This window comes from Corvus hawaiiensis, chromosome Z, assembly GCF_020740725.1.
Source record: "Corvus hawaiiensis isolate bCorHaw1 chromosome Z, bCorHaw1.pri.cur, whole genome shotgun sequence".
NCBI lineage: Eukaryota > Metazoa > Chordata > Aves > Passeriformes > Corvidae > Corvus > Corvus hawaiiensis.
The window spans coordinates 79,272,303-79,298,118 of NC_063255.1; the positions used below are offsets into that span (position 1 = coordinate 79,272,303).

At 41.9% G+C, this 25,816-nt stretch overlaps 1 protein-coding gene across 3 annotated transcripts; it reads right to left on the reverse strand.

Annotated features, from left to right (window-relative positions):
• Positions 1–572: 572 nt before the first annotated feature.
• Positions 573–25,722, reverse strand: ZFYVE16 (zinc finger FYVE-type containing 16). 3 transcript variants are annotated; one of them, XM_048291417.1, is made up of 18 exons: positions 25,598–25,722; positions 19,665–19,773; positions 17,322–19,480; positions 14,137–14,233; positions 13,072–13,248; positions 12,140–12,288; positions 9,783–10,158; positions 9,069–9,191; positions 8,815–8,970; positions 8,002–8,226; positions 7,111–7,193; positions 5,155–5,259; positions 4,599–4,749; positions 4,332–4,412; positions 3,657–3,819; positions 3,189–3,294; positions 2,623–2,787; positions 573–2,352 (listed from the first exon to the last, which is right to left on the reverse strand). In XM_048291417.1, the coding sequence occupies exons 2-18, from the start codon at positions 19,732–19,734 to the stop codon at positions 2,191–2,193; spliced, it is 4,548 nt and encodes a 1,515-aa protein (XP_048147374.1). In that variant the 5' UTR covers positions 19,735–19,773; positions 25,598–25,722; the 3' UTR covers positions 573–2,190. The 3 variants fall into 3 exon arrangements, with proteins under 3 accessions (XP_048147374.1, XP_048147375.1, XP_048147377.1); XM_048291418.1 differs by having other exon boundaries at positions 25,653–25,693; XM_048291420.1 differs by lacking the exons at positions 19,665–19,773; positions 25,598–25,722 and having other exon boundaries at positions 14,137–14,232; positions 17,320–17,382.
• Between the last annotated feature and the right edge of the window lie 94 nt (positions 25,723–25,816).

Genomic DNA, 25,816 nt, shown 5'->3' on the forward strand with positions numbered 1-25,816 from the left:
CACAGCTGGGACTCGATGGGCTGGGAGGGATTTTCCAACTTGATCATTTCTGTCATTCTGTGTGAAATCAGGATGTTGGTATACATCCATGTATGCATTGCAAACTTGTCAAAATACTCAGGGTCCGCATCTCCTGCAGCTGAACCCTGTTCATGACAGTACCAAACCTCACGCCTGCAGCTCAGAAAGACCCGGCCCAGGCGCAGGCGCTGCCCCTGAGCAGGTGCAGAGGGTGGCTGGGGTCACAGAACCTGTATGGCAGCTCCTAATCAATGCTAATGGGGGGGCAGTGCTTGAGAAGTTACCGGCTCTGGATTATTTCTGTGGTAAATAATGTCAGGGAAAGGGCAGTGGGGAGAGCTGGGGCTGTGGAACACACCGAGCACCCAGGGCTGGCCAGCGCTGATGTAACGCCCAGTGTCCCTCTCCCGCGTGGCACCGTTGGCTTGTGGCACACTGAGGAATGAATCCCATTTCTTGCACAACATCAGGAGTCCCAGAAAGCTGCAGAGACAGGACACACACATTCCAAATCTTTGCTTCATAATAAATAAGAGGCAGGAGATTGCAAGCACGGTAGTTAATTTTATTGATCATTACTGAAAAGGAGTTAGTAGAGGTTAAGTGCCAAGAGGCAGCTGTTCCTTTGGGCGCCCTGACCCCGTCACAGACCCGAAACGCTGTTCAGCCTCATGCTGGGGCTCCCTCGAGGGCCTGGGTGCAGCTTGTTTTCAACAAGGACATGTTTTGTTCCTACTGTGCCTGGGTTCAGCCCTTCTCCCTAATGGCAGTGTCTCAGAAGAAGTCAGCACAGAAGCTGAAACGCAGCTCGGTTCCATCCAGGATAAGAGCTTGAAGCCTGAACCCTTCTAGGACTGGAGTGTTAAAGCACAGATAACAGCAGAGCAGATTAGGTTACATTACAAATTGTTTTTGATACAAAAACATAAAATATCCCCTGTTAGCATCAAGAAGGCATCCAAGTTTTAATACTCTCATTATAAAATTGTACCAGCATTTTTACTGAAAACAATATAGGTCTTGTATATATTTAGTTTTGGTTCTGTCCTCAATAAGCAGTTGTGTGGCTGCTACCAAACCCAACCGCAGTTTGATGAACCTCAGTACAAATCACATGCATCACAAATACATAAATAGATCTAAATGACCCAGTATCAAAAATACATCCTATGCAAGAACCTCAGGTATACTAAAAATCCCAGAACGGTTTGGGTTGGAAGGGACCTTAAAGAGTTCCAACCCCACCTGCCATGGGCAGGGTCACCTTCCACTAGAATCAACCTGGTCATGAAAATTCATACTTAATACATCTGTTCTCCCTGAAAGTAAAGGTGGCTACTAAAATGTGGCAAAAGCAGTAGACAGGAGCAGAAAAAATATTGCAGATTTCTTGTCTGACTTATTGCTACATGTAGATTACATCAAGGCTAATCTGTTTTTTCCTAATCCTTGAAAGGTCAAATTCTATATGGAATTCTGAACACAGAGTAAAGAAAAAAGAAAAAGCACTTTTTATAAAAATAGCATCCATTTAAGTTAGAGAAATCCTTATAAATACAAGAAAGAAAACAGTTACTCTATAAAACATTAATTGAGAGCATGTGTTCCTGAAGCACCAGCATCACATCCCCAGGTTAAGGACCTCAACCATGTGAGGTCTTTATCCCCACCCTCACAGCACTCCCCCTGCGGTGCCAGAGCTGCCCTGACACACGGGGCTCGCAGGCAGCTACAGGAGATGTCCTGTCTGAACCTGCAGCGACACAGCTCTGGGCCAGCTCTGCTTCAGTGCTCAGCTTTTGCAGGGGGAAGCACATGCAGAGATCACATCGAACCCTAGCAACTTCAGCAAGCACTAATGTGAGGGTGAGACACAAGATCCTATGGCTTGGAGTTACACTACACCTAGTAAATGCTACAACTGTGTGAGGAGTAACGAAACCTGCCCTCTTCTGCACCTGTATTAAGTGTAAACTTCCCAAACTTCATGACACAAACTACAACTCTTTTGTGGTAGAGGAACCAGAGAGGATCTGAGGGGCTTTAAAAAAACAGTTTGAAAAGCTATTAAAACATAACAGGTTTAGAAACTAACATTTTTAGTGTTTGTAGCATTACAACTTTGGTGTTCAGATCTAGCAAATCAGTATATGCATGTAATCAGCCTCATCAAAACAGGTGTTCTATAATGAAAAATATTAACTCCATTTTCAGTGGTAGAGCTGTAGGATCTGACATTCCACCGTGAATCACAGGAATCAGAGCACTGTCCAAGTCATTCAGATACTTCTGTGGAAGAAGGTGCCCTCCAGATCCTGCTAAGTATTCAACCTAGGAGGGAAACATACTAACATTGATATTAAGTAACACTTTTTGTATTAACAAGACTATGCAAAAAGTGCTGTATCACAGTAAAAGAGTATTTTTCTACCATTAAGTGAGAAACTAATGACTAAGACAGCTTCTTCCTCAAATTTCATCGCCAGCCTGGATCTGCAGTAGGGAAAAACTCTTGAAACATTCATGGAGAGATCCAAGGTATTTAAAAGAGAAGATACTTCAGAGGAAATGGAGTGACTGCAATAAAAGCTGAAAGCTTACCATGTCTGAGTCAATGGAAACTCTGAGTCCTATCTTATTCATCCCATTATTTTTCAAGGTTTTAAGGTGAGGGCAAAGAGCAGTGCTGCAGGCAGTGGCAATCTCTTTAGCAAACTGGTGAGGAACAGCACTGGATAGTTCATGATCCTTTACAAAATAGTAAACCTGAGATCAGAGAAAGGGAAGGATAGTCAGCAGCCTGGTATATCCCACAGTTAGGAAAAGGACTAGTTCAGTATCACAGAATGCCAAACAGGACAAGCTTTGATGCTTGTTTGCTGGCAAAGCACCCGAGTATTTCATCCATACAATCAAAATCCTTCAGGAACCACGGGAACGCCTGGATTAGGCATCCACAGAGCTGTCTATGCTAACAGACTTCTTTTTCAGAGGAGAAAAATGACGAGTATGTAAACTCACCAAGGAGCTGCAGAGAACGTTCTGCCTGGCAGGATGGCTACACATAATGTCAGCTCATTTTAATAGTATCACTTAGTACTACGGTATTACCACTTAACTATTCAAAGAGTAGCAAAAAAGGCTTAAGAACTAAGTAATTCACTCACTTCAGTGCACTTAATAACTTTTCCGTCTCTTTCGAAGTCTCTGCATTGTGGTGCTTTTTCACTCTGAGTTCCTTCCATTGATTTTCCATCAACTGGGCTTAAAATTCTATGGAAAACAGTAGTATGATTAGGAATTTGAACAACATTTTATACTTTAGATATAGTAACTTCCATGAAAAAACATTTAGCCATGCTTCAAGGCTATTTAAACAACCTTACAACAAAATACAATACAGGACTTGCATCATGAAAATACAGATGGTACAAAAAGAAACACCCTAAGTAGGGAACTAACAGGATTAATAGGAACCTAATCTTGCAGGTTAAGATGCTATAAACCATCTTTGCTATCAAGCACTTTCTGTCAAAAAAAAAATACTTTGGATTAATTTCAAGAAACTAAAGGCAGATATTTGAACACTGAGAGCAAGAATTCTCTCAGGTGTCAGGCTTTGGTAGTACGTTTACCCTTTGTTTGTTTTCTCTTCAGTTTCTACCCAGCAAATATCTACGTATTCTTTTGCGTCCCCTGCATCCATTTTTCCACAGGTTATTTTGAAGTCCTTCTTGTCTCTTAATGCCTGACGTAGGCTTTCCATTGTTTCTTGTGTTATTTGTACCATTAGTCCATCTAGAAGAAAACCAGTTAGAACTCCAAATTATCCACAGGAAATGCAGCACAGCTTTTCACAGAATCTTGGCTTAAATACTGCTGAGACCAACCATCTCCTAGAGCTAATTAATAAATGCACAAAAGGACTGCATCCCCCACCTACAGCACTAAATGTTACATGAAAGAGGAAGAAAACCTTTTTTGTCAACAGAAACTAAAACTAAAAGATCATGTTAAAAGTTAATTCTGGAATTTTTTTTGCATATATGTATTTCAGCAATATGGCAATGAAAATAGTTCCATAAAAAAAGACCTGCATGATTAAATAGCTTAAATTTGAATGTTGTTTTAAAACAAGTAGGTGAACTATCATGTATTTTTATGCAGCATTTGTTTGCAACAGGTTTCATACAAAGTTAAAAAACCTGAAAATAAACGTTTAGCTTACTGAGGCAGAAAGACTTTACACAGGACTGCTGCTGGTTTTTTTTTTCAAGTCTCTTAAGAGGAGAAGAGAAAAAAATTCTTACCTTCAACTATACTGGACTTGGCTAAAAATCCTGAAGATGTTTTTAACGCTCCATTAAACACTACAAAACTTGCACCTGTAACTAGAAGAAGTAGGAAGGAAGTGAGCACCACTTTGTGTCACTCCAGTCAGTCATAACTGACGTTAAACCTGCACTCCTCTTAAAACTCATTGTAATGTAACACCACAGATGCATTTTCTGAGCAGCGTAGCACTGAACCTCCATTTTGGCTCTAGAGATGAGATTTTTCTCCAACAAACCTCTTACCTTTCCTGGGATGTCCCGTGGCACTGATTGCCTGTGTGTGATAGAGGCCGTGCTTGTTCTGCACACACACCAAGTGAGAGTCTGCTTCGGTATTAACACTTGCTCCAATGCTAATTACATGTTCATTAGAAGAGTTGATCACCTTCATCACCTGTCAATACAAAATTTGTCATTACACTGACAAATCCCACTAGGAGGGTTTTTTTTGGTTGTTGTTTGCTTGTGTTTATTATTTTTTAAAAAAATTCTTAAGCAAAACATCATCATCAGGAAATCTGTAAGAGAGAATATTTGAAAATACATGCTGAAAGACTTTGAAGAACTGCTGATCTTTCAGTACTTAATAGCTATCCTAAAGCTCAACTCATCATTATCCACCTTCCAGCATATCATAGAAGGAAGTAAGTGTGTGCCCTTTCCATTACACATTTAGGTCAGTATAAAGTTCAGAGACGTTTTCTTCGAAGAGCTCATGGTAGAGGTGTGACTGGTACTATACAAAAAAAATGAAGACAAAAGCAGCTTGGATTAGAGTAACCAAGATGGGTTTACTCACCTCATTATACTTCCTTACAGGTATTTTAATATAGCTTCTGCCCATTTCCACATGAACAAACAGGTTGTCTATGGTGTGCAAAGTATACTGATAATTTCTAAGGTCCTATAACAGACAAAGTATCTATGTTAGCAGACAGTTCATATTGTTTTGGTACCTTTTCCTTACCTTCATCACTTAGATGAAGGTACTCTAAATAAATCTCTAGGACTTCTGAAAAATAGTAGTATTAAGAGTGGCTAAAGACTATGGGATCCCTTTTTGCCCACTGGGTGTATGTGACAGGCACCTCGCGAACGTATTAACAAATTCATAGCACTGACAAGGTAGCTCTATTAACCACTGGGTTATTTACTCTCTGGCTACTTCATACACATTAGAATCCCAGTGTTTTAGGGAAAGAAAAACTTCCAACACCGTCCCTCTCTGACAGAAAAGTGGAGTGTGGAAGCCCCATCTAGATGAGTTTGTTTCCAGGCTCACAGCCTGTCCCCTAAAGCTCTAACTTGTTCATTTACAGATTGAATACTGCACCATTTCTTATCCCTTTCTGTGGCAGAAGTAATCACCCATCACCTCACCCACTTCTGCAAAATTCTGTTTACTTCCAGAACAACAACATTAGGTATGAAATGGTCTCATTTGCTTTTACTACTCCAGCTGAAAAAAAGGTATAAAGAGGCTCTTTTCACCAGCTGCGCCAGGCAATCAGTACCTTTCTCCATCCACACAGCTTCCGCAAGAAGGGTATTTACAAAAACATCTCAATGCACTAAGGTTTCCATGGGACTGGCATCCAGCACTAAGGATGGAAATCACAGGCGCCCTTTGCTCAGTGACTTGTGTAGAGAGAGGCTCTGCAGGAGCCCACAAATGCTCTGAGCATTTGTACCACAGGTGCCAAGGCACCACCAAGAGAACATTCTGCAGTCATGAAGTGATTAAAACTCCTGCAAGGAGCACATATTGCCCCTGCCTGCTTCAGGCTGACACAGCTATGAAGGGGAATCCAAGTAACTCTAATCCACCTGTAAAGAAATTCCATAGAAACCCCACTGAGCAGCAGCACAACATTAAGGCTGCTCAAAGTCTGAGGGTGCAGTTACCCATTGGCACTGGCACATCACCAGTGAGGCTGGGAGCTGGCTCATGGATTACAGTTTGACTCCTACATGAAAAAGAAATGTGCTGTTCTTAGATGGGGCACCTCCTCCAACTGATTGCTCACATAGTGATCTGCACTGGCAAAAAGGGGGCAAAGACTGCAGTTTCATCTCAGCTACAATGGTCTCCAGACCCAGGAGAGGATGTAGTGATGGCCTAAAGGAGACATGCAGTGCTTTCCATGGCCTTGCCCTGAATGCTCTGATGGAAAGGGCTGCAAGTTCTACATAAGTATTAGAAGAGAAACATTACTGGTCAGGAACACAGGCTTACTGCAATCTGAAATCAAATTATTTGGGTAACAGAGGGAAAGCTTCCACAGGGCGTGGCATGAATTCCAGACTAAAGAAGTCCTTCACAAAAGACAGTCAGGCTGAATAACTGTGGCAAGGTTAAGTTTGTCCGACAAAGTAATTACTGCTGCAGTTAGTCCACAGCATCTACCTCTCAAGTCTTTCTTCATATGTAAAACTGTCAGGCTTAAGACCAGAATCCCTGCACCACAACGATGCTAGGAGGAGAAAAATGCACCAGAACAATGCTGACTACCAGCATCAGTGCAAATGTCAACATCTCCCTCGATCACTTAAAGCCTTTTTTCACTACCAGAACTAATGCATAACAATACAAGGTGAAACAAACAGCTTTTCTAAGTCACTCACCAGTTTTAAGTCAAGTATGAAGAACAAAAACATTAGCTCTGCTTTCAAGATTCAGGATTTCTTTGTTTGGAGGATATTTTATGTAATTCAGATTACAACAGGAAGGGAAGATAACAGAACATCTACTCACAACAAGTAGATTCATAATTGTGTGTCCAATCTCTCTGAAGAGTGGCTTACGATTCCTGACACTTACCACAGGAGCTGGATAGGCTAGGAAGAAAAAAGGTCATATTTACCTATCAACAACAACTCTAAAACTTGCTATTCCAAGTATTTTTATGTTTTTTTTCAGCTACAACCTGTTTCTAAATCCCAATATCTGACCAGCCAAAGGAAGCACAGCCCCTCTCTAATTTTCAGCCACTGTGTGTTTTTCCCCCTCCATGGTTACATCTGACAAAATTGGTTAAAAAAACAAAACACAGCAAGTAGTTTGGTAAGAGAAAGAACAACAACAACGCAGCCGCCACCCTTGTCACCATGCAGACAGGATCCAGCTGGTAGAGATCCCCTCCGGGCTCCAGAAATCCATGAGCAAGCAACGGGTACATGTTTATGGACTTGCAGCTCCTACAATGGTGGGATCTTGCCTTTTTACATGCCTAGATGTTTCCAATGTATTAGTAAGTTATCCTTATAAGTAATCAATTTATTTGGTTTATGAAGCAGCAATCTTTTGCCAATATACTTAAGTCAAGTAATTTAATTAAAGAGTTGTAAACTGGGATTGTGAACATCCCTTCAAACCTTTCTCCTACAACCAAAAAAAAAAAATCTTTGTATTTTGCTGTCAGTTTTGATTTCTTAGCTTTCTCATGAGCTAAGAAAAAAAAAAAAAAAATCAAAGAAGTCTAGCAGGACAATGAGCATTCCCAGGTGGCTCCCCATGTCCAGCTTACACAAGTGTAATATAAAATACTGCAAAGATGATTTTAAGTAGTTTGCTTGCCTAAAAACCCCTTGTATTTTCCAAAGGGAACTTTACATTTATACAGCTAGTGGAACCATTAAAACTTACCCCCATATTCTGCTCCTAATCTCAACATTAAACGGATTGGAAACATTTTTGCCCACGGTATTTCCAGCTTATGGATAAGAATGCCAAAAAGAAACGGGTTATCTGGTAGAATCTGATCATCAAGTTTCTGAAAAGTTGGTGAAACAAACAGGAATCCTCCATGCTCTTTGTTGCTGAGAAAGTTTTCTGTAAAAGTAATGTTTTCCATATTTTTTATGAACCTTCCTGTAGAAAGAGGAATGGAGAGTGTTTACAGATCTGGGTCACTCACATTGTAGTGCCAAAAGAACTGCTCTAACCAGGACCTCTGGCAGACTTGCAAGCCCCTCATTTGTCTCACATCTTCCTGAAGTCTGTCAGATATCTAACCCATAGAATAAGGGCCCTGCATTTCACAACTAAATGAACCTGACTATGAAACTAAGTTTCTCCAAACAAGTGCCAAAAGTCCTAAACACATCAATTGATGAGTTTTGATCGACAGACCTAAAATATTTACGTACATGAGCAGTGCACTTCTACAAATGAAGTGCCAGATGTCCTTAAAACCATAGACTCAAGGGCTCATACCCAGAATCTCCACCACAATATGACAAAACAACAAAAAAACCTGCAAACAGAATGCTTACAGAAGCATATGAAACACAGAAACTTAAATTCTTTTGTTTCTGTTATTCAGAACTCTAACACTGCAAGCTCTTTCAACAGAATCATTAGACAAATAATTACAGAAAAATTACCTATCAACTTTAAGTTTTAAAGATCAGCGAGAATATACTACACAAGAAAAAGTTAGACATTAAAATGACACACCTTTCATTGCATCATTATAGATGTCAAGAAATAATTTGAGTATTTCACTAGGGAAAACATCTTCATCTGGCAAACGCTGCAACAGAATGACAATTTCTGCCTGACCCAAACCATGCAGTCCATTTGTTGAGAAGCACCAGCACTTTTCTGAGGAATCTTTAAAAAGATAAGATACCACAGTAATGCTGTTTTACAGACAGGAAAAAAAAAAAAAAAGGCTTGATTTAATGGAAAAGAAGATGCGCAGTACTTACATGTTATTAGCTTAACATTGACAAGCAAGTTTGCATTTAGAATAAAAGTCAATGGATTAGGACCTCCTTCCAAAAGCAGCAAGGTGACCTTTTGGTGAAATGGATGTTCCTCCACCACAAAATCTAAATAAATTAACATATGATTTAGTTCAATACACCAGCCAATGACGGAAACCAAGAATTAGTCCACTGTATGACACATCATCCCATCCTCCTACCCTGGTAGTTATTCCCAAGCTTTGAATAGCTACAGATCAGCTAGTGAACAACTTACCCTCAGATTCAAGGAACAAATAAAACTGAAGCAGCAGCTTCTAACAAAGGTACAAACCACGGCTACCATTCCTTTGAAAAATCCCTGACTGAACATGTGCTAACTCTTCATCTGTACCCTGATTCTGTCAGGTACCACTGATGAGCACTATAATGTATTTAAGGGGTGAAGCATTCTCTTCATAACACACTGACCTTGCTAAAAATCCACAGTCATTATCCAGCCATCCAGTATGCAACCCATAAATTACATGAGAATTATCTTAGAATACAAATTGCATGCACATGAGTCTGTATTTAGAAGTCTGGGACAGTGGAAGGTGTCCCTGCCCATGGCAGAGCATGGCACTGGATGAGCTTTAGTGTCACTTCCAACCCAAATGATTCTAGGATTCTATGAGTAAATATTAACAGTTTTCTCAAAATTTTACCAAATTTTACCTTTCTCTTTTTCACCCAGTGCAAGCAGAAGAGGGGGCAGCTGATCACCATCAGCAAGAAGGCTGATCTCTCGTCGCACCCAATTTTCTACCCCACAAAGTGCTCTGTAACTTGAAGCACTGACAGGCACATCCTGTGTGCTGTGATCCACTGAACTGGGCCTGCTCTTCTCAGCTTCTGCAGGAGAACACTCTTCAGTTCCTAGAGTGACAAATTTGTAACTAGGTGCCACCTCACTCTGGCCTGGAGTGGCCTGCTGTGCATCATCTGAAGGAACAGAAGGATGGAATTCCTCCATTCTTGTAATCCTATCACTTTCTTCCTTCAGTTTTTGATTTACATCAGTTACTAGGTCATCTTCCTCTGGGTTTGCAGCCTGTGAAGAAGAAATAACAAAAAAAATCTACACTATCTCACAACCAGCTCAACTTTCATTATTATCACTCTAGAAGCACAAAGAGAAAGAAATCTATCACAAAAGGTGAGAATACATTTCCTCCTAATAAGAAGAATGCCAGCAAATTTCTCCTGGATTCTCTTCTTTTTTTTGTTTAGGAGTCACACAGGTGAAGATGCATCGCTCATTTAATAGTTTGGTAACACAAGTTCAGATGGGAGGGCTGCAGACTGTCCTTGCTCATGGCAGTCAGGTGTAACACAATCAACACTCCAAGGACCCCCTCAGGAATCTGCTGTTAGTTTGCCCCACTCACAGCCACTGAACATTGGCATCCCTTGGATCAGCAGTTAAGTACTGCAAACATATTTCTACACTACTTCTACTATTCCACTAATAGCTGAAGCATTCAGTCTGAATAATTTCTAGTTTGGAGTCAAACCTATGCTGCTCCCCCAGTGAGGCAGGTATGACAAGCCATGAACACAGGTACATTAGGATGTCAGCTGTCATAAAAAAATGAAATGAAAAAAGGCAACCCCCCCAAAACCCCTCCAACGAAAACAGAGATGCACGTAACCTTTTGTTAGACTTGCATCCTCTATCCAGAGGGAAGACTTTGCCCATACAACAAGAAAAAACCTGACAACTTTATGCTTGCCCTGTAGCAGTTCTCCTGGTGTCCCACCAGCTTCCAGCAAATCCTCCATGTAATGAATATGCTGCCAGAAAATTAAAGAAAGCCACCAACCCCAAGGGGAACACTCCACAAAAGCACAGACAAAAACATTACTGAATTGGCCAACAGACTTCTTCCCCACGAATGTGCTTGCTGGTGTTTCACCCCACTCAGCACTTTTGCCCTTCACAGCACCCTGTGGCAGCACTTTCAGGATTTTGTGTTGCCTTTGCTTCAGAGCTGCACTGTGCTGGTTTTGTCTGAGCTTCTGAGGCTCCACAGAAAAACCATCAACTGCCTCCCCCACTCACTTTTTCCATGCTGCTTTTAGTTTTAGACATTGCTCATCTTCTGCAAGTGCAAATATCCTACTGTTTCCCCAAAATGAAAGACAGGCTACATCTTTCCATTACTCCACCATCTTTTGATTTGATTACTACTGTTCTTCATGAATAAAAGCTGATTTAAATGCTATACACCTGATAAGTGTTCAGATCCCCCATATACAAATACTGATTATCTGGTTTTTTAGCTTTAAGAATATATTTTGAAAACTTTTGAGTGCTCTGAGAATCATGGAATTTATGTTATTACTTGAGACAGTGCTCCAGTGCTATGTTTTATCTCAAAAAAGGCTTCTCCTGAGGAACCTTGCTAAGCCTTTCCACAGCAAACTTATACCTCTTCTCTGGACTTTTTCTTTTAAAGTGCAGTTCATTCAACATCAGGCATATGACATAAAAAATCCCCCTCTCAGTTCAATATTAGTTCACACTAAAAGCAATACGCAGATTTTGTTGCACCCTATAATGCGGTATTGCAGGGCACTAAGCAACTTGTGGTTAGTCTAATTCATCAGGGAAACTATAGCAGGCCACTGGAAAAAAAAACAACCAACCACAAACTTCTACTATAAGCACGTTGGTAACGACAGGCTTCAGAACTGTGGCTGAGGTCACCTTCATGGAAGTGGTTAATCAAACACTGTGTACAAAAAAAAACTGCTTTGGAAAATTTTCAGTCCCACCAGTTTTGAAGTTCACAGGCACCTCCAACCGAATACGGTTTTCCTTTGAAAACTTTGCTTGGTTTTACTCAAATTGAAAATTACTACTGTGTTTTTCAATTGAAGGACTTCACAGCCCCCACCAAAAAGACTCAAATATTGTCTCAGATTCCAAAAGCTGTGAATCCGAAGTCATGGTCTGTAAGGGGCCCCATCAGTAGCAAGCAAAGGTCTCCCAACAGTAACTCATGCAGCTAAAACATCCTGGCTCCTACCGTGAGTGTCTCCGGCAAGTCCAGGTTTACTGGGCTGGAATCCTGTGACCTCTTTGCTCCAGAGGACAGTTTTGCTGTGTCTGCCACTTCACCATTTGGCAAAATACCATCTGCAAACCAAACCCTCCTCTGTTCTCTGGGGCAGAGCCCTGGGACAGGTTAAAACAACAACTCCATATTATCACACTGTTCCAATATCTGAAAGAACAAAAATTAAGCCCCTTCTCCCCACCACATGCACAGACAATCTGTTTACTGGAACGAAGCACAGGTAGAGGTTGATACTAGCCAGTCTCCAATCAGGCAAACACATACAACAAAACCTCTCACTTGCAGAGGAAGCTGCCCTGCTACAGTTAAATCTATCAATTCATACTACAGAAGGCACCTCCTCAATCCTCCCTCTGTAGTGAGATAAGAATGAAATGCATACGAAAGTAATAGATGAAATGCACTCAAAAAAAGCTGAGCAATCACTTTGTTTAAAAATGTATTTTCTTTGGAGAAGGTCAGATGTTTTATAAAAGTGGAACAAAGACACTAGTTAGCCACTAATTATTTCTATTTACATAGAAAATGAACCTTTGCTGCTCCCTTGCAACTTCTCCCTGAACAGATTTCCTTTAAGATTGGCAGTCCAACACAAGCCAGAGATCCCCCAACACATATAAAAATTATAAAATGAACAGCTACACAAAAAGATTTACAATATAAACAGAGAGGGCAATGAAAAAAAGTAACATCCACATTTCATAAATGGAGATTTAGGACCAGTTTGGGCCTGGCACCAAAATTAGGAAGCGGAAGTGTTTCCATTCACAGAGTTCCTGTTTCACACAAAAAATACCAAGTATAAATCCCAGATGTGATAAGCAACTCTTTCCAAAGAGACTCTTGAAGTGCTAGATATATGCTATACTTAGCATCTGTACCTTCAAGACCAGGTTGTTTAAGTGCTGAGATAGGCAACAATGCAGATGGTGAAGGAGAGCTGGCACTACCAGGTATCTGGGCTTCCTCTGCAGGTGGAACAGCAGAAGAATGTTCAGAGGAGACACTGGAATTGGGGACAGGACCAGTTGGACTCATCATCCTTTCAAATGCCTGTGCTAAAAAAATGTGGTTAGTTTTTAAGATTCCACAATTGATTGAATTTCATTTGCAGAGCAGTACTGGGGATGGGTGGGGGTTTTTTGGCAGAGGCAACGCAGACTTTGTTATCTACTTATGAAAAATAAACACTCAAACTGTTGTATGGAAGAAAATTTAGGTTTATTTTCTACCTGCATATTCGCCTAATTTCTCATGAGAGAAAGAGGCCTCCCCTTGCCTGTCCTGGCAGCACTGCAGTGACTACACTGCACCCTGTGACCCCCAACCCTTGGGGCAAACACGTGTCACCTCCAGCAGGTTAAACTCCATTCAGGTGGCCTACCAAAATATCTGACATGTTTTCAACTTGCTATTTACATACTAATCAACAGACCTCAGCTGTTTCTCCTGATGTTTTCACAAGCATTCATGCTTAGTTTTTAGTTAAAAAAATGTTGTCTGATGAGTCATTTACTGCAGCCCTGGTAAGTGACTTGTAAAAACACCAGGACAGGAAGCAACATAAAGTGGGCAAAAAAACATGTGAGAACAAGCAGGGATGTGGCCTTTAAACACGCAGAGGGCTACTGTGGAAGGAGGATCACTTCTGCTAGATTCCTGTCACAGATGACTCAACAGGATAAATTGTATTCCTCTATAACTTCCTATTTAGTCCTAAGGAGTTAAAAACTTTTTTTTTTTTTTAATAAAAAAACAACCAACTTGAGACTCAAAGTTCAAAATAAGAACTGGAATCCAACTAAGAGGTACAATTATTCTCTTCATCCTTCCATCTCAGAAATAGGAAAACATACGCCAATTAAAGTAATCAAGCTCCCCAAAAAGAACAAAGGTTAAAGAGATACTTCAATGATTACTGCAATTACTCAAAAAAACCTCTTTACCTTTATTAATATCATCATAACACCCAGTGCAGACTCTTGCTTCCTTCTCCATGTATTGTAGTTTGCATTTTCGTTTGCAACAGCTACCACAAAAAACCTGATTCAGAAAAGGATTGCATTAAATATTATAGACATATTGCACAGCAAATAGAAAACTCTTCCAAAAAATACACTTGCTTCATTCTAAACCATCTGCAGCCTTCTATTCAAGCCTCTATCTTAATTCCCCACAAAGAAATCTTCAGGAAAAAAAAAACAACCAACCAAGAACAATATATACCCAGCAGAAAGCAGCAACATGGAGGACATAACTAAAATTATATCAAAATTCTTACACGGAGTGATGAAAAGAACTTCAGGTTGCACCACCTATCCCAAATTCACTCCTACTTCTGTTCCTCCCATAAGTATTTTACATTAAACAACAGTGATAGGGTCAAGGACTGACACCCAGAGCTGGGATTTGCTCTGGTGCTTTAGGATCATCTCTGCAGCACTGTGCTCACCAAGGCTCTCAGTAAGACTTTACCAGTTTGTCGGACACTCACGCTGCCTCTCTTCCCTGGGAAACCGGGGTACCCAGCGCTCCCTGCCCCCAGGCTGCAGCAGCTAAGAGGGCTCTCCTGCTCCCTCAGCAAGAACAACAGCATTGCCCTCATGTGACAAGCTCCCTTCTGCAAAGTATTGTCAAAGAAAGCTGCTTTAAAAGAACAGAATATGCTCTTCTATTCCAACAGGGTATATACATCCTGTCTATTTTTAAGCAGAAGCAGGGGGGAAAGTGTGTCTCATTAGCCTGGACAACACGGGCACAATCCCATTCAAAGAATTATGTCTTTAGAAAAGCTGCAAGAGTTGCCATAAATATCTGGACCTTTTGTCACTTTCCCCTTATGTTCTTTCAAGGATGATCTGTAAGTTTTTTACAAATCACACCATTTTTAGCTGTATGCAGACTCCGGAGCCTTTTACAAAAGGTCTTCTGAAAACCCTGAAGATCTTCTCTACTCCTAATTGCTCCCAATCCAGAAAAACAATGTGGATCAAGGGGGGGAAAAAATCCCAAACAGCAGTGGCATAGGAAAATAACTTATTACAAGTGAACTCCTGTAAGCAGGAAAAGTCACTGTAAAAACAGAGAACAAGCTAAAACAGAAGTATTCCAGCTGCTTCTGGATTAGAGCCACAGGTAATTTACCTCAACAGGAAACACGCATGCTCAGTACACACGTTAAGAATGTAACTGATGAGGATTAATTGCTCATCAGTTATAATCCACTTTAGGGCTTCAAATGCCAAGCAGCACAATCCCCTGCAAGGAGTATTCTCATACCCTCGGTGACACTGGGACCTGCAGGGGATTGCAGGAGGATCAATCCTAACGCACCTAAAAGTTGAAGGCAAACTAAGGGACAGGAGAAAGAAGGTGAATAGCAGGCTGTTGAGCAAAGAAGTGGGTTCTGGTTGAACTAGGAAGAAGAAGGGTACCACAACAAGAGACAAACACCTGGACAGTGGAACTGCAAAGCTCTCTTGCCTTGCAAGTGCTGCAGACGGGAGAGAAAGCAGGAGCCACTAACTTCACACCTTCCTCCAGCACAGATGCCAGAATACACAAGTGTTGCCATTTTCATAGTTTAAAAAAAATACAGGATTGCAGGAATCCATAAAACTGTCTTCTAGAATAGCCCACAGAAGACAACTGCGAATTCCTACCAGTTTTCCCTTATTTCCCAAGCAGCTGAAAACACAACAAACAACAGCTTCCCAAGGTATGTTTGGTTTGGGAGTTTTTAGGACAAAAAAAGTTACTATTAAGAAGACAAATAGTCTTACAAGGCAGAAAGTTAAGCTGCACAGTTACAATTGCATGCCACTCCCATATCTGTATGGCTTAGACAACTCATGCTGCCTTCCCTCACTCTCCTCATGAAGAGACATTGTGATGCTCCCACCAAGGACACTGCTGTTCCGTCAAGAGCCCCTCAGCTGACACACAGCTGTCTACGGGAGTGTGTCGTGAAGGGTCTCCCTTCCCCATCTCTAGACAAGGTGCAAGAACTTCACAGTGAATGTAAACAGGAACTTGAGCTCAGTCAGTCTTATGACTAAAATGAAACCGACTCTTGAAGAACTGTTTTAAACCCTCACAAAACCTCGACAGGATATTCTGGCAGTAAGTTCAATGGCTTCCAGGTTGGCACAAGGAGCTCTTCGTTTCTTGGACACTCCAATTCACACCTACATTTTAGTTCATGCTGACTGCAGTTGAGTAAACGAGCACCAAGCTTTGAATACACAGCGCTAGAAGAGAGGTGGGGAAAAAAAAGAACCATGCCTTTCCACGTGGTGCTTAACACTGGGGATGCAAAAATTTAGTACTGACACTACTCTTAGTTCTGTCTCCTCATCCTTAAAGCCTACAGAGCATCACTGAACAGTAGGTCATTAGTACTGCTAGCATTTCCATTTAGTAGTACAAGCCACAATAGATCACAAGGGAATTCTGAACCGAGTATCAGCTCTGGCATCACTTACTGTCTGTAGAAGACCTCAGGCTGAAAAACAGTTCTACAATTACTCATTTTGTTGGTGAATCATATACTTTCCCCCCCCCGATACGAGTTCCTTAGAAAGTGATACATCTAAACACACAGGAAGACAGATTCAGACCCTAAATCCTTTTGCACTGGTACTGAAAGAATGCAATCCCTTCAGCTTCACGGACAGTGCTCTGCAGTTAGTATAACCACTTATAACCACTAGTATAACCACTGGATTCTCATCATCACCACCTCAATTCTTTAAAACATAAATACCTGAGTTAAAAGCTCAATAACAAGCTGATTCAGTATGATTACAATGAAGTAGTCCATCATCTCATCTCCCCTACTCTATGCAGAACACATCAGTCTAGCCAGTAATGGCAGATAAGAACATATTGTGTACTGCCCTTTAATTACAATTTTCACAAAAAAAGGTCATACGTTTCTTAATTAACATCAGTCTTTTCCAACAGTCTTTAGGTTCCTATGGAGGGAAAATAAAAACTGGTCTCTGTTAAATAAAATACTCTGAGCCTACAAAACTTCTGTCAATATTCTTTCCCTTCTATATCTCGGTTACACCTACATCAGAATCTCCATTTCCTATCAGTAGCACAGGACCCCTCCCCAATAACTCACCTTCCCACAAGCTCGGCAGTGGTGTCGTCTCTTTGTGAAGGTGAACTTGGCCTGGCAGCTCATGCAGTTGGGTGCCTCCGAATCCGGGACCCACAAGGGCTGTTTCCACGACAGAGCCGGAAGTGTTTTATGTGATTCAGTGCTTTCTGATGTTTGATTTGCTCCAGCTTCAGAGCTGCTTTCCCCAGGGTCATAATTATTACCAACATTTACACTGGTGTCTGAGAGGGGAGCTTCTGGGGTAACAGAACCAGATCCCTGGTTTTCTCTTTCAAGTTCATTTCTTCTACTCAGTTGTTTCTGACCACCAGCTCCCTGGGAAAGGTCAAGCAACTGCTTTGGTCTTGCACCTTTAATACAAACATCAGAAGCCGAAGCTCCACTGCCACTCTCAGTCGTGCCCTGACCATGAGACACACTGACTTCTGCTGCAGCTTCCACTTCACTGGCAGCAAGAGACGCTTTAAGGGTACTATTAATGCTCGTTATCTCCTCCAGTTTTGTTTGCACAAGTTCTTCATTGACGTCTGTGAAATTCAGGCTGTTCAGATCTGTTAAATTCCCTCCATCTGCATCAGCTTCCATCAAGTTACCGTCATTGTCTGAAGACTTCAACACACTGGACTGCCGACTTTGTCCATACAAGAAATCATCGAGCTCAGCGTCGCTTATTAGAATATCACTTTTAATAACATTCTCCTCAACAGTAAAGTCAGCCATAACAGAGCTCATGCTCTCATCATAAAAACTGTCTACACCAACACCATATGGCTCAGCCTCAAGGTCTAGAAAACCAGAAGAAAAAGCTTTGATTTGCTGAGAATAACCATCATCAGTTACCTTCTCAGGATCATACTTCTCTCCATCTCTGCTTTTCTCTGCAATACTTTCACTGATTTCAGCCAAATCTTCTTGCTCGTGCCAGTTACTACTTTCACAGAATTCCCTGCCAGAGAGATGAGTTTTAGACTCCCCAGCATGAACAGGTACAGTATCACTAATAACCTCTGCCACTGCACTTTGAGGTAGAGGATCAATCTTTTCTTCTGTTACAACTAATGAACCACACATGGACACAGGAAGGGAAAGACAAGACAGAGATGTCTGGACATCCTCAGCTGAAATACACGAACTGGAAACACTGCTTAGTATCTCACTGCTATTAAGTTCCTCACTATCTACATTCTCTTCTGTGACTTTCTTTTCCAATTCTACTTCAGCTCCTATTTGACACGAGGAGCCTGGTAAGACACAATTTCCAGGTAATGTTGCACTGCTTTTATGCAACTGATGCCTCTTTGGCAGATCTGAAGGCATGGAATCAACATTACCCCCATTGTTTGGGTCTACCTTTCCTATGGCATTTCCTCCACACACCTCTTTGCTTACTGCACAGCATGCACTGTTGTCTTGCGGTTCACAAGGCAGTTTTTCACAGGCTTTCTCATCTTTGGGACTGCGTGCGTTCAAGCTCTGTGAGGTTACAGTGACGCATTCAGTATCCAGGGGAGCAGTTTGTCCAGGCTGGTCAAATACTTCATTGCACTCTACAAGTTCTGTCCTGTGTTGGTCATCACACAGATCCAGGACTGTTCCCACAGCACAACTCTCTGATGTTAAAGCAAAATTATTAATCTCCTCTGTTTTAAGATGCCCTGAATCTTGTAACACTGAGTCCCCATCACTCTGCTTTGTGCTGGCAGCACTGCTGCAGCCAGATGATGACACACAAATAGCACCAGGGATACAAGACACCCCACAGCCAGTGGGCCCTCCACTGTACTGGAAATCACCCGGCTGCAACTCCTGAGTCCCTTCACGAGCAGCCACTGAGTGGATTAAATTTGCAGTGTCATTGACAAGATCACACACAGGTATGCTACACCTTCCCAGGTTTGAAGCCTGAATTTCGTTTAGGGGACCACTGTCCACAGTGGACAAAAGGTCAGGTCCAGCAACACCCTTCTCTTTGGGTGGTGAGTAACTGAGCACATCACTTGTGCCTGCAGGGGCATAGGGTGAGGTGTCCTCTGGGGCAGGACATCTGGCAGGATCCTCTGGCAGGTCTCGTGTGGGGTGTGCATGCTCTAAGCAATCCAGGACTGAAGAAAGCTTTGAGTTGTATGGATTTTGAGGTGTTCTGAAGCACTCACATTCATCTATTTTAAGCAAGAAGAGATCAAAAGCAAAGTTTACAAGACTCCTCTCTTTCCACAGTGTACTCCCTCTCAATCCCATCTATTCATCAATACAAGCTTTTACTTAGCAGATGCTACTTTCAAACTCCATGGTAACAGTTATTTGACCATGTACTTCCACGAAAAAGGCAGTGAAGAAACCAACCTGTATTCTGCTCAAATTCATCAAGCAGTTTGTCCAAGTCACAGACTGCAGCTTTAAAGTAACTGTCCATTCTAGTCACAGGTCTAGTGAAGCTTTAGCCTTCTTAAGCCTACAGAGAGAAACACAGCATGTAATTAAAAGCATGTTTTGTTTGCAAAGCCTAAGTGCTCATATTAGACAACAGCTCATGTGGGGTATTTTTAAGTTTTTATTAACACTTTGTTCTCCTTCCATGTAAACAAACAAACAGGGCTGCAGCCTCTAAGTATTCTGGATATGCTCAGTGTACTCAGCACTATGAACAATATACCCAAAAATTCACTACAAATCACAAAATTGAGGCTACTTAAAAAAAATAAATGCATCTGAAAGCATCCACTATGGCATTACAATGTCAGCAAGTTTAAAACTGTAAGGAATATTAAGATCTTCTAGCCTGACCCCATATACATTTTATGCCACAGAGTTCATAGGCAAAAAACAGAACACGCCGTTATTACCTTTCAACACAACTGAACTGTTTAAATAATAATAAAAATTAAGAAGTCCAACATTGTACTTCAGCTAATTATTTCTGTTCTACTCCAAACACATAAACAATGATACTTCTAGGACCCCAAGAACACAAACTCTTGTTATAGAATTACCAGCTTATGAGAAATCTATTTATTAATCAATCACATTCACCACTGAAAAAACACCCTAGTTTATTTCTTTAATGAACCTTTCCAGCCACTCAATGTTATGCCTTTCTGGACACTCTGAATTGCTTTCCAACTGCACATCTTTTTTTCATGGCTGAACACCCATAGAGTGCAACTGCCTATCAAAAATCAATATTTACACTTCCCTTGAGCAAACTGAAGGGACTGAGATCCATTTAGTCTAATGTCTGGAAACTACACCTGCAGAGACCTGTCTAGCTTTCCTTCTGCTTTTATCAGTGCATTCAGTCTCTGCACTGGCTGACTTCACACCCTACCCCAATGCAACTGATATTCTGACCACCTAGTAATGCCCAGTCATTCTTCTAAAAGCTTAGAGCCCAAACAAATACTTAAATCCTCTCACATCACTTGGGCCGCTCCACAACTGCAGATCTAGATGCTATGCCTTGCTTCCCCCCGTAAGCTCTAAGGTTTCCCCTCCCTGAATAGTTCAGATCAGGAGCACTAACTCATATTAATATGTAATTGTTCACCACAAATGGTGTAATTATTTACCACACTAATATGCACATGACAAGAACACTTTAAGGCAATGTGTAGTTCAAATAGAGTCTTGCAAAGCGTAAGAAAGGTGAAACAAATACGCAGTAATGCAGTACTTTGTGCCCATATGTAAGCCAAAAATGAACAATATATCACTGTTTTGATATCCATAGCCATTAATTAGTCACAGCCACGATCTTCAGGCTGCACTCTAATACAAGTCCCTCACAGCTGTCTAGAGCGCTCAACGAGCAGCAAGCACAGACTTAGGGCCCCTTCTTCTCACTCATCTGAATACAGATCTTTCCTGTAACAATCACGACCTCTCGGCAAGGGGGATGCAACAACATGAACTGGAAGTTATTTCAATTAAGAACCTTACACAATTAACTGCTTTTGGTGATTCACTGAGAGACATCAAAGCACAGATCCCATCCCTAAAGCACGTATCTGTGGACAGTCAATAGTCAAATAGACCACATAAACAAGAAATATTGAAGGGTTACAAGAAAATCGGGGATCAGAAGATGCGTAATGCTGATTTGTGTTCTCTGTAGGTATTTATTACACAATCTCACCAGATATCACAGATATCAATACTGACAGAAGCTTATAAAAAACAAAAAACCTTTCATATTTTAAAGAAAATATAGAGGAGAGCCAAGTAATTATTTCATCTACCTTTGTCATTTACTTAAAAACACCTACAGAATATTCATTGGTTTGCACTCTTGAGAGATACACAACAAATTCTGGTTTAAGCATAAGGGCATTATTAGATTACAACACTATCTATTATTAGACTATAATACTAATTAGAAGGGTGCATTTAGTTGGCCCACTAAACTCCCCAAATAAAGGAAGAACTCAATGCAAAGAACTGTAGAACTAAAATCATATGCAAATATTTACGTCTATTTAATACAGATTAACTCACTTCAACAGAGAGCTCAGAAAACTATCACTCCTCAGTCTGCCCACCCAGCAATGTTGCTTTGTTTAGTTAAATCTATTTTTGAAATAAAATGGTTATTTGTCTTGGTAAAGAATTTTGAGTAACGAACCTAACCTTGAAAAACTACTACATACAGTATTCCTAGTTTCATTACTTTTTCCTCAAATTTTTCATAGGCTTTCAGGTTTTCTATAATAGGGCTACAAGCAGAAAACTGAAACTCACAACAAAATCAAAACCCCCAAAACAGGGCAGACCAGCAGCAACCCCTTGTCTCTCTTGCACCTCTCTGTCCGACTCCATGTGTCTGCATCACCCAAGAATTGTAAAAGCCTTCTAGTTTCTCATGTTTCAAATCCTCTTTCAGCGAGATGAACAAGTTTTCTTTTCTGCTGCTTGGATTTGCCTACAGCCTGTCCCAGTGTTTACATTAATGGACTAGAAGCCATGAAAAAGCTCTGGTGACACATTTTAATTAAATGGCTGCTTGCCAGTAAAGGGTCTGGATGAACCATGTGCTTCAGCAAACTGCATTTGTTCTGAACAGATACTTTTAAAACTTATACTTGTAACAAAAGAATTACACTATATTCTTCCTATCGGAAACCAGGAGCACCACCACCGTACATGTTTTTTAGGTAGGCAGAACTGTTGTTTTCTAAACATGTTTTTTAGAGCTCTGAATGCACTCATTAGACACTCTCTAAACTGGTTCACAGATCAGTATTTTTTAAAAATAAACTTAATGCTTATAACTTCATCTGAGGCAGTAAGTCCCTAACAGTGCAAGGGGAAATACAACTTAAGGGTCTCACCAGTTCTATTGTATAGATTTTTTTTTCCAGACTTTTAAACAATATTTAAATCACTGTCTGTTACAGACTATATGCTTTCACATAAAGATAGATTAAATATTCATGTACAAGGAGACTTGAAGACAAAATAGCAGTCCATCTCAAAATAGGAAAATAACAATCAAAGCACAAAATGTACTACCAAAGAAGTGCACACTGGATGTGCCACTTCTCCAGATAAACCTTCGGTGTGTCTCTGAACAGGCTCATCTCAGACCTCCAACACACGGGCTGACACACTCCTAACAGAGCACTCTAAACTGCACACAGACCTAGCAAACAGAGGCAGTAATTCTACTACATTAAAACTGTTAACTACTAACTGTGGAATGCAAATCCTGAGATCTTGATGGCTGTACTGACTGCAAGTGTGACAGGGCATTTAAAAACACCTCATAGACTTCAACACTTCTTTTATATCCTTTATAAATTACTTATCCCTTCTAACATAACAGGAACATATTCCAGAGTTCAAAACCAACATTCCACTGGGGATTTCTCAACACACTCTTACTTAAAGGAGAAGATAACACTAGGCTGCTGGGATATTGAGTGGCCAACTGACAGGATGGATTATCAGGGGTTTTTTTCCAGATACAGTCTCTATAAATGGAGGTAATTAGCAGTTTCCAGTGGTGATAACTTGCAAAACATAATGAATAAGTTAATTATTACCAACTAACCAATTCAAGGTCTGAAGACAAGCTACCTTTTGGTGTCCAAGAATCCCTGAAAACCACTCTCTGCAGTGTTAGCACATATGGGCACCACCAGATCTGCAGTTTGTTACAGCATCAGGCCTGCTTTTACACAAAACATGTGTAAAACTGCTCAAGCTGGGGTTTAGAGACAAAGGAACACACAAACAGGGGCACACGGGTCTCCACTCCAGGAGATGACCACAGAAGCCACCTTTATTCTGATTACCAGAAATGAAGTCTCTTTGCTCGCTGCACAGCTATGTTGCTTCAGCTCCATCACTGTGTTTAATCATTATATTTAGCCTGAGCAGAAAGCTGCACTGAGGATTGTAAGAAGATTAAAATGGTATTTTCCACCTTACCACCCCAGCAACTACCACAAGTAGAACAAAACCTCCAATATAAACATGACCACTAAGCACTAAGTTCACAGTGAAACGCTCATGGAGCACAGTGTGCCTCTTCCCCCACACTAAGGGTACTAAAGGAATTAATTACCAGCTTTTTCCTTCTCAGCCCCCTCCCATACCCAATACCATACACAACCCATAGACCTGAGGCCCTACGGACAAAGTTTAAGGGAACAACTGCCCACAGAGCTCATCAGCAATCAGCCTGATAGAGAAGTCCAGTACAACTGAACAAACCCTGCGTGAAAAACTCATATGAAAACAAAAATGAATCTTGCTGATCAAAACAACTTATTGTCCAAACCAAAAGCTGAGGTGGCTGCTGCCACAGCAAGTTTAGGAGCTGAATCACAGGGTGAAGAGGAAAGCTGCAGAAGTTTTCAGACATATAAGGACAAGCTTACAGGACACACCACAACAAATAGTCCTGCTTGAATAATGCCATTCTCGTAGTTCACCACAGACTCTTCAGAAGGACAGAACTCCACCAGGAGCGTGACGACATCACCACCTCACAGCTCTATTCCACACCACCTTCAGCTTCTGAGGATTTTCTTTCATGCATCCACCCATAAAACCCCACTCCCCTGAACTGAGAACAGCATTACTCACACCACCCAGAGAATAACAGGATCCCTGAATTATTAGGGTTGGAAGGGACCTCTGGAGCTCACCCAGCCCAAGCCCCTGCCCAGCCCCAGGCAGGGTCCCCTGGAGCAGTGGCACAGGAACGTGTCCAGCTGGCCTCGGGATGTCTCCAGAGAGGGACACTCCAGGCCCTCCCTGGGCAGCTGTTCCAGGCCTCTGCCCCGCCATGGACAGAAGCTCTTCCTCCTGCTGGGCTGGAACTCGGTGTGGTTTATTTTATGGCCACTGCTCCCCATCCTGTCCCTGGCAGCACGGAACAGAGCCTGGCACCATCCTCTGGCACCCTCGGAGGTGTTTGTATGGATTGATGGGATCCCCTCTCAGCCTTCCCTTCTCCGGCCTGGCCAGGCCCAGCTCCCGCAGTCTCTGCTCATCACAGAGCTGCTCCAGACTCCAGATCACCTCTCTGGCCTCCACTGGACCCCCTTCTGTAGATTATTCTCTTCTGCCATGAAGCCCAGACCTCCACACAGTAAACTGGAGCCAGAAAACTGACCAGTTCTGGTTCCCAGCGTGTCCGGCACAGCAACGGTAGCAGCAGCCAGTCCCACTGCTGAGGAACCCACCGGCTGCCCTGGACAAACACAACCCACGCATGGTGCCCTGTGCCACCACCACTTCCACCAGCACTTATCACTTAGTGACAGAAAATGAGTCTAGAGAATGGCACTGCAGCAGGTCAGGCAGATCACTCCTCAGTGGAAGTCACTGTTCGCACAACACCCCGTTTGCTCTGATGTACATTATTAACGAGCCAGTGTTCACATCAGAGCACCTCAGCCACAGAGCACTGACAACACCCGGCTCCAGCAGCCAGCTGGACCCCCTGCCATGCCCCCAGAAGGTGTTAATGACCAGGTCTTTGCCATTACTGCTTGTATTTAAAGACAGATTCAGGACGTTTTACACTCTGCTAATGTCTGTAAGCATACAGTGTAAGACTGTCCATTACACGCTATATACCATACATGTATTCTCCATAACACATATAATCTCATATATTTTACCTTATATACCATGTATTTACTCCATATACCCTACATAATATTTTCTGCATATATATTTACTCTATATACCGTATATAGAAACAAACGGAACGGCACTAAGCAATAATATCACCAATATCCCCAAACCTCCGGGGGCAAATAACCCACCCAGGCAACCTCAGCCAGAGGACAGACTCCCACAGGCGCGTCGCCCCGACCTCACCCGGCCGGTTCGGGGCCGTCTCCCCTCAGGGCCCGCCCCGGCCCCGGCCCCGCCGGCGGCTCCGGGCGGCGACCTCGACCCTTCGCTGCGCGCGCCGCGCCTGCGCGGCCACACCCGCGCGTGACGTCACAGAGACCGCGCCCGGTCCCACCCCGCGCCTGCGC